Source organism: Bubalus kerabau, chromosome 13, assembly GCF_029407905.1.
Source record: "Bubalus kerabau isolate K-KA32 ecotype Philippines breed swamp buffalo chromosome 13, PCC_UOA_SB_1v2, whole genome shotgun sequence".
Classification (NCBI taxonomy): domain Eukaryota; kingdom Metazoa; phylum Chordata; class Mammalia; order Artiodactyla; family Bovidae; genus Bubalus; species Bubalus kerabau.
In genome coordinates, this window is record NC_073636.1 from 21,210,343 (window position 1) to 21,226,333 (window position 15,991).

Genomic DNA, 15,991 nt, shown 5'->3' on the forward strand with positions numbered 1-15,991 from the left:
ATGGAAAATAGCTAATATTTTATAATAACTATAAGTGGAGTATAACCTGTGAAATTTTGATTCACTATATTGTACACCTGTAACATATTGTACAGCAACTATACTTCAATTCAAAATAAATAATTAAAATGTATATGAAAGGGACAAATGAATATAATGCTATTTCAATTTTGGAGATTTGATGGTAAGATCTTACAAGGCATGTTCTTTCAAAACTATGCACATTTTAAATGAAACTGATATTTTATACGTATAAGGATATTGATCCATGGAGAAATAAAAGCATTTTGAAAGGGAAAAACTGGCTTGATGGATGACACAGCTGTAGACAAAGGTGATCATTTTCCTCCTGAGGGCACACCTGTCTGGCACTGGCATTAATTGCTCCATGAAATGCCAAGAATTGGCATCTGCACAGAAGACTATTTGTTGCTTGTCTCACCTGGCACCGATGGGAAATAGTAGAAAATGAAAGCATAAGTTGCTGCTCCTAACCGTAGTGATGTGAAATTCAAATAGCTTTTAGGCCTTCTTGTGTTTTATCCACTGGCATTTTAGAATTAAACTTTCCAAGGAAACATATCTTCAAAGCTATAGTAAATACCAAAAGCAGAAATATGATTTACATTATAGAGATTCATGCGGCAGTATTTTATTTGTATTTTATTTTATTTTTTTAGAAAAACAAATCTGTCTTTTAGCAATGCACATCATTTCCTTATACAAGGAAATGCCTTTTTAGATGCTGGTCCATATGGAAATCTGGTCCTCATGGGTTGCTAAATTTTCTAATGTAAGGGCAACTGAATTAGTTACTTCATTTATATTCTTAACCAAGACAAGAGTTCATATTATAAACAAGATAATGAGTTGGGGTTCATTATTATTTTAGTGAGATTTACTTCCCAGTCCTTTGAGAGAATACCTGGGAGAACTTGAGTATTCTGAACTAAAACTTTTTATCTGACCTGTGTTAACAGTAAGAATACCTCCATAAATAAAAAAGTTTTTTCTTTTAAAGATGTGTTTTATTTTTTTGACTGTGCTGTGTGGCTTGTGGGAGCTTATTCTCTGACCATGATTGAACTCTAGCCCCAGCAATGAAAGTGCTGAGCCCTAACCACTGGACTGTCAGGGAATTCCCTGAAAAAACACAGTTTTGATGCCTTGGTAGTTCTTAAAGAGTCCCATGTAATAAATAGATTGTTCATCCAGGAATTTCAGTGACTTCTGCCAGGATATCGACCTGCCCTCCTCTTTCCTGAGAGTTTTGGCAGCAGAATCATTCCTACTCTCATTTTGATAAAATCATCTAAATTTTATTTATTAATTTTTTTATTTATTAAATTTTATAAATATTTATTAAAATTTTAATTTATTAAATTTTATTTATTGAGCAGTTGTTCAAATGTGCTGTCTTTAAGAGAAAAATCTTTGTATAAATATACCTTGACATGTTGCAACTTACCTTCTTCTCAAGCATTTTTAGTTTTGAACATCAGCTTACATGTAATTACAATCTTACAGATTTTCGCTTTCACTTTGTAATATTCAAGTAGGACTTAAATAAAGAATTACTGTTGACAAGTAATTCTAAATAGTACATTTTCTTATTGTCAATTAATCACTCATTGGTTTTATGCTACAGCATGTGAATTTACTTTAAATAATGTGAAAAGTGTCCTAAACGTATGTTTATAAGATATTTCCCTTACTAATACATTCTGTTTGTTGACATTACTTTACCAACAAAGGTCCGTCTAGTCAAGGCTATGGTTTTTCCTGTGGTCATGTATGGATGTGAGAGTTGGACTGTGAAGAAGGCTGAGCGCTGAAGAATTGATGCTTTTGAACTGTGGTGTTGGAGAAGACTCTTGCGAGTCCCTTGGACTGCAAGGAGATCAAACCAGTCCATTCTGAGGGAGATCAGCCCTGGGATTTCTTTGGAGGGAATGATGCTAAAGCTGAAACTCCAGTACTTTGGCCACCTCATGCGAAGAGTTGACTCATTGGAAAAGACTCTGATGCTGGGAGGGATTGGGGGCAGGAGGAGAAGGGGACGACAGAGGATGAGATGGCTGGATGGCATCACCAACTCGATGGACGTGAGTTTGAGTGAACTCCGGGAGTAGGTGATGGACAGGGAGGCCTGGCGTGCTGTGATTCATGGGATTGCAAAGAGTCGGGCACGGCTGAGCGACTGAACTAAACTGAACTGAATACATTCTCAGTTTTATAACATCTTTACTAACATTGTTAGTGTTATCATTTACCAGAAGAATTGTAAAAAGGTGTTTATGTATTCCCAGTATCTGGTTCTGTACGTGAGGAGCTCAGAAATTGCTGACAACCTCTTGTTCTGTTGTTGTTCAGTTGCTCAGTCATGTCTGACTCTTGTGACCCCATGGACAGCAGCACATCAGGCTTCCCTGTCCCTCACTGTGTCCTGGAGCTTGCTCAAGCTCATGTCCATTGAGTCAGTGATGCCATCCAACCATCTGTCATCTCCTCCTCCTTCTTCCTTCAGTTTTTCCCAGCATTAGGGTCTTTTCCAATAAGTCAGCTCTTCGCATGAGGTGGCCAAAGTATTGGAGCTTCAGCTTCAGCATCAGTCCTTCCAATGAATATTCAGAGTTGATTTCCTTTAGAATTGACTGATTTGACCTCCTTGCTGTCCAAGGGACTCTCAAGAGTCTTCTGCAGCACCACAGTTCAAAAGCATCAATTCTTCGGTGTCAGCCTTCTTTATCATTTAGCAGCAGAATTGTAAAAAGGTGTTAGTGTAATCCCCACTATCTGGTTCTGTATGTGAGGAGCTCAGAAATTGCCAGCAACCTACTGTCTTAATAACAAGTAAAAGTCTGAACAGAATGAAAAATGAACAACTCTTCTTGCATCCGTAGGGCTTCCCCGATAGCTCAGTTGGTAAATAATCTGCCTGCAGTGCAGGAGACCTGGTTTGATTCCTCAGTCAGGAATATCCTCTGGAGAAGGGATAGTCTACCCACTCCAGTATTCTTGGGTTTCCCTTGTGTCTCAGCTGGTAAAGAATCTGCCTGCAATGTGGGAAATCTGGGTTCGATCCCTGGGTTGGGAAGATCCCCTGGTGAAGGGAAAGGCTACCCACTCTCGTATTCTGGTCTGGAGAATTCTATGGACTGTATAGTCCATGGTGTTGCAAAAAGTGGGACACGACTGAGCAACTTTCACTTCACTTCAGGTCAGTCACTCAGTCATGTCTGACTTTTTGTGACCCCATGGACTGCAGCATGCCAGGCCTCCCTGTCCATCACCATCTCCTGCAGTTTACTCAAACTCATGTCAATTAAGTTGGTGATGCCATCCAACCATCTCAACCTCTGCTGTCCCCTTTTCCTCCTGCCTTCAATCTTTCCCAGCATCAGGGTCTTTCAAATGAGTCAGTTCTTCACATCAGATGGCCAAAGTATTGGAGTTTCAGCTTCAGATCAGTCCTTCCAATGAATATTCAGGACTGATTTCCTTTAGGATGGACTGGTTGGATCTCCTTGCAGTCCAAGGGATTCTGAAGAGTCTTCTCCAACACCACAGTTCAAAAGCATCAATTCTTCAACATTCAGCTTTCTTTATAGTCCAACTCTCACATCTGTACACGACTACTGGAAAAACCATAGCTTTGACTAGATGGACCTTTGTTGGCAAAGTAATGTCTCTGCTTTTTAGTATGCTGTCTGGGTTGGTCATAACTTTTCTTCTAAGGAGCACATGTCTTTTAATTTCATGGCTGCAGTCACCATCTGCAGTGATTTTGGAGCCCCAGAAAATAAAGTCAGCCACTGTTTCCACTGTTTCCCCATCTATTTGCCATGAAGTGATTGGGCCAGATGCCATGATCTTACTTTTCTGAATGTTGAGTTTTAAGCCAATGTTTTAAACTCTCACTTTCATCAAGAGGCTCCTAAGTTCTTCTTCACTTTCTGCCATAAGGGTGGTGTCATCTGCATATATGAGGTTATTGATATTTCTCCCAGCAACCTTGATTCCAGCTTGTGCTTCATCTAGCCCAGTGTTTCTCATGATGTACTCTGCATATAAGTTAAATAAGCAGGGTGACAATATCACTTCACTTCACTTGCATCCATAAGAGAGGGGAGGGCATAGCACAAAAGCTGTCCTCAAGATTGGAAAGATAGGCAGTCTGTACAGAGAGTCAGAATTTATCAGAGCAGAGACTTGCAAGCAGTAGCCACTTCAGAAATCAGTTTCTAGAGTAGGAAAACCTGAGTGATATTGATGAGTTTCTGGAGGCTCAATGTGGCCAAGCCTGAGTGTTAAAAACTATAGGGGAACACAGCCATAAGGCGTGTTCCAACCCCCGCCCCCCCCCCACCCAGTACTGTGAGATTTATCTCCAGAAGTTCAACCAGGTTCCCACATTAAATATTGGAGAAAAAAGAATCCCCTCCTTCTTCCAGCAGGAGGAAGGATAAAGGAACCATTCTGAAATTCACCAAAGCACTTGATTCTTCCTAACAAATCCTGTCATTGGGGGAAGCTATTATTAGTTAACCAGAGCCTATATTGCTAGGGTATTATCAGAGCTTAACTTATAGGGCGAGGGGAAATAATGCTAGCTTCCTCTAGGAATCCTGTTTCACCTAAGAAGTGAGGGGGGAAGAAATCCTGAGAACACTTGTGAAGTTCAGTCCTGAGGCATAGGTTCACTAAAAGAGACCCAAGTATAAGACCATAGAACACTCTCCCTACCCCCATATTCACCACCACATTGCTAAAGGCCTACTTCTATGAAAGTGAAGTCGCTCAGTCGTATCTGACTCTTTGCAACCCCACGGACTGTAGCCTGACAGGCTCCTCTGCCCATGGGATTTTCCAGGCAAGAACACAGGAGTGGGTTGCCATTTCCTTCTCCAGGGGATCTTCCTGACAGAGGGATTGAACCCAGGTCTCCTGCATTGCAGGCAGACTCTTTACATCTCAGCCACCAGGGAATCTCAAGACCTACTTACAACAACAGTTCCTTTTACCTGGTACATCATGTCTGGCTATCAAGAAAAAATTACAAGGCATTCTACAAGGCAAAAATAGAATCTGAAGAAACAGAACAAGCATCACAACTAGGCATGGCAGGGATGTTGGAATTATCAGACTAAGAATTTAAAACAATTATGATTTATATTCTAAGGCCTCTAGTAGGTAAAACAGCATGCAAGAAGAACAGATGTAATCCTAATAAAGAACCAAAAAGAAATGATTTTGATTAAAAACACTGTAACAGAAATGGTGTCTTGATTAACTGAATAGTAGCCTGAATGTGGCTAAGGAGAGAGATCTGAGCTAGAGGGTATATTAATAGAAGTCTCCAAAACTGAAAAGCAAATGAATGAAGACTGAGAAAAACAGAACAGAATATTGGGGGACTATGGGACAACTATCAAAGATGTGACTAATAGGAATATCTAAGGGAGAAGAAACAAAGGAGCAGAAGAAATGTTTGAAGCAATAATGACAGAATTTTGCCAAACCTATGGCACATAAAAATCACAGATACAGGAAGCTCAGGAAATATGATTCTGGATAAATGCCCAAAAAAATCTACACGTGGGCTTAACTTTTAACATTACAGAAAGTCAAAGGTAAAGTAAAATTTCTGAAGGAAGTCAGAGGGAAAAATACCTTACTTATACACAAATAAAGGTAAAAATTACATCCAACTTCTCTGCAGAAACAATGCAAGATAGAAGAAAGTGGAATGACATTTAAAGTGTTGTAAGGAAAAAAAAAAAACTGATGTAGAGTTCTGTACCATGTGAATTTATCCTTTAAATATGAGGAAGCTATAGACTTTCTCATACAAACAATAAGAGCATCTTTTGCTAGTAGACTTGCCTTGCAAGAAATGTTAAACTAACTTTTTGAGAGAAAAAAATCTGAAATTCAGAGCTATATAAAGAAAGGAGTATCAGAGGAGCAATAAGTGAAGGTGAAATAAAAAACATTTTTTTTCTTATAACAGATAGTTTGTTCAAAATAATAAAAAGCCACAATATATTACGTATGCTTATGTATTTCTTGTGTATATCTATATATATGTATGTGTGTATATATACACATATACTTTGTTGTTTAATCACGAAGTCATGTCTGATTCTTTGTGACCCCATGGACTGTAGCCCTCCAGGCTCCTCTGTCCATGGGGTTGCCCAGGCAAGAATACTGGAGTGGGTTGCCATTTCCTTTTCCAATACATGTGCTTATCTTTGTGAAATTAATGACAGCAGTAATACAAGGAATGAAAATGAGGAATTAGGGTTATTTTGTTATTATAAGCTATTCACACCACCCTTGAAGTGTAGTATATTGTTATTTAAAAGTTGTCTTGGATTAGTTGCAAATGTATAATGTAGACTCTACAGCAACCAGAAAAAAGCAAAAAAAGAAGAAGGGAAAAAAAAAAAAAAAGGATAGCCTGTATTTTTAAAAAGAAGAAAAAAGAAATCAAGGCTGGAGTGCTGCAGCCCATGGGGTCATGGAAAGTTGGACATGAGAGTGACTGAACAACAGTAACTGTCAGAGATGCATAGATTTGGCAGGCAGAAAACCAATACGGACATAGTTGAACTCAATAATTTTTACTGTTCTGGAAATGAAAGAAAAACTTAAGCAATGTTAATAATAAATATTTTTAGAATACCTGAGAGATAGTTGGTATTAAATAACAGATTTAGTTTCTGTGACTTATTATAATAAATAATTGCAGTTTTAACCTTACTTTTTCATTTCACAATTTTATTATCTCTGAAATGAGTATACATTAAAAAAATAATTATGATGATTAGTAATTTTGCTTCAGGCAGTATTTCCCATGCCAAACTGTGTTGAAAAATAATGAACTTCCTAAATTCCCTACCAAGAGCTGAGAAGCAAAGAGGAGAAGAGAGAAGAAATAAGTTACTTTGATCAAATAGGGGTTTGGAGGAGAAAAGGTGTAATTACTAACAGTTTCCCATGGATTTTGACCCTGGGACCAGATTGGTGAAGAAATAAACTTACGTAAGTCATTAGCTTGTAATGTATCTGTGTGTAACAAACTAAAATATTCTATTTTAATGTTTCTGTCAGGATATTATTGGTAGGTTTTGAATATTGCATGATGTGGCAGGATTACTGTAATTTTTTTGGTATGTTTCAATTGAAGTATAGTTGATTTACAATGTTGTGTTAATTACTGCTGTACAGCAAAGTGATTCAGTTTATACATATATGCTATGCTAAGTCACTTCAGTCGTTTCCGACTCTGTGCGACCCCATAGACGGCAGCCCACCAGGCTCCCCCGACCTTGGGATTCTCCAGGCAAGAACACTGGAGTGGGTTGCCATTTCCTTCTCCAATGCATGAAAGTGAAAAGTGAAAGTGAAGTCTCTCAGTCGTGTCCAACTCTTAGCGACCCCTTGGATTGCAGCCTACCAGGCTCCTCCGTCCATGGGATTTTCCAAGCAAGAGTACTGGAGTGAGGTGCCATTGCCTTCTCCGTATACATATATATATACACATTATTTTTTGTATTCTTTGCCATTATAGTTTATCATATAATATTGAATATAATCCTCATGCTATACAATAGGACCTTGTTGTTTATTCATTCTCTATATAAAAGCTTACATAAGATTACTATAATTTTTTTTTCTGTTTTTAAACTTCATTTATTTATTCAACAAATTAAGCAGTTTTTTGCCAGGCACTGGGAAAATAACAATGAACAAAACTGAGCAAATTCTCTCCTTCATGAAACATGCATTCTGATGAGTGAAGAGTGAGGGAAGCCCCAAAAAATAAAATAAATAGGTAAAGATATGATATATTAGGAAAGTGCCAACAATAAAAATAAAGCAGTGAAGCAGGAGAGAGTTGAGTATAGGAGATTTTAGATACACCAGTAAATAAGGATCCACTGACAAGGTGATATTCAAATACAGATCTGATAGAAAAGAGTGGGCAGGTCATGTGGACATTTGGGAAGGAATCCTGGCAGAGAGAGGAGCAAGTTCAAAGGTCCCTAGACATGAGAATGCTTTATAAAATGTGATTTTGGATTGCATGCTTTATCGGCTGATTTCCTTTTTCTCTCCACCATAAATTGGAAAATGTTTTCCAGGTGCCTCCAGGGGGCGCTGTGACTTTGAGTTTGATCTTTGTTCCTGGGAGCAGGAGCAGGATGATGACTTTGACTGGAATCTGAAGGCGAGCAATGTCCCTGCTACAGGCACAGAGCCAGCGGCTGACCACACCTTGGGAAATTCATCTGGCCATTACATCTTTATAAAGAGCTTGTTCCCTCAGCAGCCCATGAGGGCAGCCAGAATTTCAAGTCCAGTCATAAGCTGGAGAAGCAAAAACTGTAAGGTATGGAGAAAAAATTAAAACAGAAATGTTATAAGCAACTTCTGATAGAGTCTAAAACAGAAAACAGAATGGCCAAAACCCGACCAAAAAGTGACTTTGAATGCACTCAACTTGGAATTTTGTGAGCAGCAGAAAGTGAAGATGAAAGGGAAGGTTTGTTAGAACTGTTGGAAGAATTTATCCTATGGATAAGTTCCATAGACAAAGAATCTTGGAATCCATTGGAAAAATGTCATGGTTATTATCCATAACTATGGGTGAAAGTGAAAGAAAGTGTTAGTCACTCAGTTGTGTCCGACTCTTTGCAACCCCATGACTGTAACCAACCAGACTCCTCTGTCCATGGAATTCTCCAGGCAAGAATACTGGATTGGGTGGCCGTTTCCTTCTCCAGGGGATCTTCCCAACCCAGGGACTGAACATGTGTCTCTGCATTGCAGGCAGATTCTTTACTGTCTGAGCCACTTAGAACAAAGTGAAATATTGGTTGTGTCCACTCAGGGAACTTGGCACTCATTGGAATTATGGGAATTTCATCATAAGGAAGAGAATTAAACAGCGAGAAATAGTGTAAAATAGTTAAATATTTCCAAGAACTAATATTAGTCACAGTTGACACCATGATAAAGTGGTTGGACATCTTCACGGAAAATTAAAGACTGAAGTTGACCCTTTAAAAAGTAGAATTTCTAGATTAGGAAAAAATGGTTTGGCCATTATCCTGTGGAAATTTGAAGAAAATGTTTATAGAGCGTTAAAAATATAAGTATAGTTGTTTGGATCTTCATATGATGACTATGCATTTGCAAGGCCCTTCACTTTCCTTTATTATTTGTGTGAGTGTCTGTTTTTATTCCCCAGGGGGATTTGAGCCAGCTAGGCTGGGAGCTAAATTTAGCTTTACATATAAATTAAGCCCTCAGAAATGACTTCATGGCATCTTTTTATAAGAAGTTAATGTGTGAATAAATGTGCCCTTTGTATTTGTGACAAAAAATAGTCTCCATAGCTGTGAACACATGTACTTGGACTGGTATACTCCTCAATGTCTGAACACTGTAAATAAAACAAATTATATCCAGAAAGTTGCTAGTTGATCAAAGAATCAAACTGGGAGGCATGATTTAAATCTTTATTATCTTCAGATTGTCATATTCTTGTATATTTCTTTCCACAACACAGAGAGCCCTACCTCTAGAAGGAGGCATGTTAAATCTTTGGTCATGGGCTTTCCAGCTGAACCTGTATTTACTACAGGTGTTTGTTCCTCTGTTTTATACTGACCAGCCTTCACATCCTACCACTGCCCCAGTCATGTTAGACCTTTAGCTTGTCTTCGGAGCTTTTCTGTCTCAGCTTAAGTTGATTTCATAGTTTAACACTCGGAATAATATCTCTCTTCTCTCTTTAGGCACATTTGATAGATTTTCTGCAAGAAAGTGACACGATCAAACTTTGAGAGACATAACTCAGCAGTCCAGAATGGATGTAATGAAAAAATACACAATTAAACTTTAATTAGTTTGGCAAACATTGAGTTTTAGAGAGGCAAAGAAGTCAAACTGAAATTTTATATACTGCATGTTTAATTTTTAATTAACTTTCCAAGACTAGAACTGATTTTCTCATTTCAGAATATCTGTGAATATACAGATTTATAGATATAGACACAACATATATAAACCCGGTGTTCTGAGGTTTTATTTTCAAGAAAGTATCAAGTAATTTGGAAGACAACAGAAAGAAGACTTCTTAGCTTTTCTATTTAGACTTCCTCTAAGAATGTTCAGTAGATTTTTTTTTTTTCATACTGTAGTAACCAAGGGTTTCATTTATCTCTATTTTTGCCTGGTCCCAGAACTATAGTTCCCACTGTTTTAAACATCTGTGTGAGAATAATGAAGTATGCCTAGGAGAAATGTCAAAAAATTAATGATGAATAGTTCATTTTATGAATATTTATGATATGGATTGTATAAAAAGTAGTAAGGAAAAGTCATGCTGGAAATGATTGGGACTCTCAGATATAAAAAATTTGTTTATCAAGTGAGCAGAAATGACCTCCTAAACTTTCATGAAAACCCTGTCACTTGACCTTGTGGAATACCTTCAGGCAGAATAAAATCAAATTGGAGAATTTTCTCCCTTCTGAGGGATGGGTGGAATACAGAGAGGTATGCAGACATAGATTGATGAGTGTAGAGAGTAACTGAAATTCTGGTGAAGATGCCTCCTTAAAAGAATTCAGTACTTGACAGATTTTTATTTGCTCATGTTGCCCTCTGATTAGGTTACATTGTCATCAAGTATTCTCTGTAGAAATGGAGTGTTTGTGTTTAGATGTTTGTTTGCATGTTAACCCAATGGTATCATTCAGAAAATGGCCTCAAGAAGATACAGAAGTGTTTATGTGACATAAAACATATGCCTTATGCTTTCTGTGCAAATAAGACAGAACAAGGCAGAATACTGGGAAGACCATGTGTATGACTGCAGGAGCTGCAGACAGACGTGTGCTATTGCCTGTTGGATAGTTTCCTTTCTTGCTTTTTGACACTGCTCAAGAAGCTGGCCTCAGACCCTTTTTTAAAATTAATTTTTAATGGAATATAGTCGCTTTACATTATTGTGTTAGTTTTCTGCTGTACAGCAAAGTGAATCAGCTGTGTTGTTATTTAGTTGCTAAGTCATGTCAGACTCTTTTGCAGCCCCATGGCTCCTCTTCATGAGATTTCTCAGGCAAAAATATCGGAAGGATTGCCATTTCTTTCCCCAGAGGATCTTCGTGACCCAGGGGTTGAAACCATGTCTCCTGAATTGGCAGGTGGATTTGTTTACCACTGAGCCACCAGGGGAGCCCCCTGGAATCAGCTCTACATATACGTATATCCCCTCCTTTTTTTGATTTTCTTCCTATTTAGGTCATACAGAGCATTGGGTAGAGTTCCCTGAACTGTACAGTAGGTTCTCATGAGTTACCTATTTTATACATGGTGTCAATAGTGTATATATGTCAACCCCAGTCAGACACTTTTTGTTTCTCACTTTGTGCCACTCAGGTTTGACCAGTCCTCCCAGAACAAGCCACAGTGGTCACAGAGTTCATGTTTTCCTACATTAATGGGTTAATCAATAGAATAAACGTTTTTGGATCATAGAGTAATAGCTGAAGTTTGGGTATTATTCATCAGCTAGGAAATTTGCATAGATTGACTTCACAGAGCTTACCTCTTGATGCTGTTTGAAAGTATGCATTATGTATATTGTTTAATCACATTCTTTACCCTTTAAACACATTCATTTCCCTTCTCTAGAATATAATATCCATGAGTGCCAGTGTTTCTAAAATGTTATTTTCCTGCATGAAGATCACCCACCATTAGTTTTCCCTCACTCCTAAAAATGACAAGCCCAAAGCTTAAAAACTCTGAGTCCCTACTGTTCCTAACTCATACTCTTCTCTTTTTTAGAATTTCCCCTAACTTTCTCCACCGGTGTTTTAATCACCAAAAATATGGTAAACTCCATATTTGAAACATTGAAATGTTAATCCTTGGAAATACTCATATTAATTTTTACTTGGGGTTAAAACTCAAGTCTACTCTTCTAAAACATTTCAAGTAAAATTTAGAAATTGCTATTCTGGTGGTTTTGCTATGTATAGTAGAGCCCTAAGGACCTTGAAGAACTGAAAATGTGTTTCAAGTATAAGAATGTGGTGGAATAAGCAATCAAGTACTCTGCTGTTTTGAAGAAAATGATTTAAGTTTCATGAGATGGAAATTATTTTCTTTAGTACCTGATGTTTCTTAATCATGAAAAGTCTTTCTATATAATATAGCACTTTTAAATGATATTTGTATCCCTTTGACAGCGGATTTTAAGAGTTTGTGGAGGAATCCTACTTTTATAAGTCACAAAAAGGAAGTAAACGCCACTCATTTTTTCAACTAAATTCCTGCTTGGTCCTTATTGTACTACATTCCATGTTTTGCAGCATATGATTTAAGGCTAGACTAACTTTGTTCATTGATAGAGTATTCACTAAGCAATAGAACATACAGACCTATTTTTTCTTCCAGAATCTGTTAAGAAAAGAGAGGACAGCATGATATAATTGAAAATAAGATGAAATTAATTGTACTCATTATTTATAATATTTCTATTTTTGGTTGCAGATAATTTTTCATTATCACATGTATGGACATGGCATTGGAGCGCTCACCTTGATCCAGGTATCAATCTCAAACCAAACGAAGGTCCTGCTTAACCTCACTGTAGAGCAAGGCAATTTCTGGCAGCGGAAAGAGCTAGTCCTGTCTGGTGATGAGGACTTCCAACTCAAATTTGAAGGCCGAGTTGGGAAGGGCCACCGTGGTGATATAGCACTGGACGACATTGTGCTTACAAAGAACTGTCTATCTTCCCATCACGCCGTGAAAGAAGAACTCACAGTGCCTCTTCCAACAGGTACATTTTAATTTATTTAATTCGTGCTTTTACAGAGTGGTAATGGCACCCCGCTCCAGTACTCTTGCCTGGAAAATCCCATGAATGGAGGAGCCTGGTAGGCTGCAGTCCATGGGGTCGCTAAGAGTCGGACACGACTGAGCGACTTCACTTTCACTTTTTCACTTTCATGCATTGGAGAAGGAAATGGTAACCTACTCCAGTGTTCTTGCCTGGAGAATCCCAGGGACGGGGGAGCCTGGTGGGCTGCCGTCTATGGAGTCGCACAGAGTCGGACACGACTGAAGTGACTTCGCAGCAGCAGCAGGTGGGAAGGAAAGAAATGGAAAAGAAGTGACCTAAACACCTAGTAAATTATTCTTTTCATAAGGAAAATTCTTTTTAAATCTAAAATCTTATCTTTCAAGCCTTTACTCATAAACTTGTCTTCCAATTTTCTCTCCAAGCTTTGGTGTATTTACCAATTCCTGAGTTCTTAGTTTAGTCAGTATCTTCTTAGATCAATAAAATAAGGCTCCTTTGTTTTCAGTTTGATTCAGATTTCAATCTGAAATAAATATCATTCACTCTTAATAAAATGTAAGAATGTCAAGAACAGATTTATTCCATTTTAATTAGATGTTAGTGTGGTTATTTTATATACTTGATTCTCTTTAGACAAATACTTTATTCATTTGAAGGGAATGGCAACCCACTCCAATATTCTTGCCTGGAGAATTCCATGGACAGAGGAGCCATGGACATGGTGGGTTATATAGTCCATGGAGTCACAAAGAGTCAGATATGACTGACCAACTAACACTCACTCACTTATTCATTTGAATGGTTGAATTTATATATTTAAGTCATTTAAATGATTGACTATGTCCATCCATTCAGCTAAAAATATTTGGGTAATTTTTCTTAATAATTAGATTAAAATGTTGACTTGATAGATGTCCAATAAAATACATAAATTGGCAGTGTTATAAGATGTGGAAATATTAAATAGCATTAATCCCTATAATATATTAGAGGTATTAGATGAAAATAAATACAGTATATAGTGCTAAGAAAGCAAAAGAACAAATTTTATCAATTGATAACATGATATATATTAATATTTAAACCATGAGTTTGGAGAAGAAAATAAAAATGCCATTCCTTTTGTATATAAATTACATATTGTAAATAAGAAACAAAAGTGCTTTAAGAAGAATGAACTAATTTATTTGTGCTGACTTAACATGGTGGGTGGAATGGGGAACCGTACCATTTTCTGCCTTGACTTCCTCATTCGTTTCACAGATTATGTTTCTAGATAACTGTTTCCCCACTGACACATAATTAAGTCAGTATGTTTGCTTGAAGTTTCCAGCACAGTATGGAATGGTACAGAGGAAAACAAAGATTTCAAAATTGTGTTGAGGGATATATATACACAAACAAGTGAAAGTTAAAGATGCTCAGTTGTGTCCGACTCTTTGCAGCCCCATGGACTATACAGTCCATGGAATTCTCCAGGCCAGAACACTGGAGTGGGTAGCCTTTCCCTTCTCCAGGGGATCTTCCCAAACCAGGGATCGAATGCAGCAGGTCTCCCACATTGCAAGCAGATTCTTTACCAGCTGAGCCATCAGGGAAGCCTAGATACTAATAAGAGTGAAATGTAAAAGCATTTCAGATACCTCAGAATAATCTAGTTCTTGAGAAAAGCTTCACCTTCTTTCTCTGTAGGAGATCTGATGTCAGCTATACTAGCTTTTGTCCAGATCTGACCTTTTAAATAGTAAATGTTTGATCATAATAAAAAGTAATCTCACAGCATCCAAGTAACGAGAGAGCAAAAGTTTTATGTAGAACCACTTTAAACTTCAATGAACAACTACTAAGTGGGGTGTCAGAGGAACAAACCAATCTCATTGGGAATTTTAAATTCTTAAACCTGTGAAATCTGGAATGAAGTTTCTTAAACAAAAATGGAAAGGCTTCCAAAAGGAAAATTTTAAAGTATGTATAAAGTGGTATAGATTATATATTAATTATAAAATTAAGGGTGCATACCATTCTGAAGGAGATCAGCCCTGGGATTTCTTTGGAAGGAATGATGCTAAAGCTGAAACTCCAGGACTTTGGCCACCTCATGCGAAGAGTTGACTCCTTGGAAAAGACTCTGATGCTGGGAGGGATTGGGGGCAGGAGGAGAAGGGGACAACAGAGGATGAGATGGCTGGATGGCATCACCGACTTCATGGACGTGAGTCTGAGTGAACTCTGGGAGTTGGTGATGGACAGGGAGACCTGGCGGGCTGTGATTCATGGGGTCGCAAAGAGTCGGACACGACTGAGCGACTGATCTGATCTGATTAATATCACTAGAGTTCTTTGTATATCCTGATGCTGTTGAAGATATTCTGTTAAAATTTTTGGTGAATAGAAACTGAGACTCTGCTTTTAAGAATATCTCATTGTGGTAGGGTAGAATAGGAAAACCATCTCAAAAACCACCTAATATTAGGTTAGATATAATAAAGTGCCAGTAGAGAGTATATATACTGTTGTGTATATATGTGTTTAAACATATTTGGGGGAGTGTCCTGGACAAATTTTTAAAAAGCCAAATTGCTTTTTATTAGTCTTCATGAAAGTTGGTGAAAGATAATTCAGCAATATCATGAACTTTTAACAGAAGTATAATGCAAGCCACTAATGTAAGCTACTTGTGTAATTTATATATGCTAGAAGTTATGTTTAGAAAAAGCAGAGTTAATTTTTAGAATATATTTTGCCATTTCCTTCTCCAGGGGGTCTTTCCCACCCAGGAATTGAACCTGGATCTCCTGCAATGCAGGCAGATTCTTTACGGACCAAACTACACCCTGGTGTAGTTCACCCTGAATCACGACTGAACCCTGAATTAACTCAATATGCCCCAAGTATTATCATTTTTAACACAAAAGCTATGTAAGATAATAATGAAGTATTTTATAATCTTACTTCCAGACTTAGCCTTTAAAATCCAGTGTGTATTTATTTTACAACTACAACCCATCTCAATTTGGATTAGCCACATTTTGATTGCTTGATAGCCACTCATTCTATCCTAGTGCACAGGAGATGAAGTAGATACTGTAGGGCACT

The 15,991-nt window shown here is 37.7% G+C and overlaps 1 protein-coding gene across 1 annotated transcript in view; it reads left to right on the forward strand.

Moving 5' to 3' along the window:
• Window positions 1-15,991, forward strand: part of MALRD1 (MAM and LDL receptor class A domain containing 1) — a 573,786-nt gene that overhangs the window by 244,915 nt on the left and 312,880 nt on the right. The window contains exons 26-27 of the mRNA XM_055545367.1: window positions 8,154-8,401; window positions 12,580-12,871. Of these exons, the coding sequence (XP_055401342.1) occupies window positions 8,154-8,401; window positions 12,580-12,871 (540 nt within the window). The remainder of the gene's footprint in view (window positions 1-8,153; window positions 8,402-12,579; window positions 12,872-15,991) is intronic.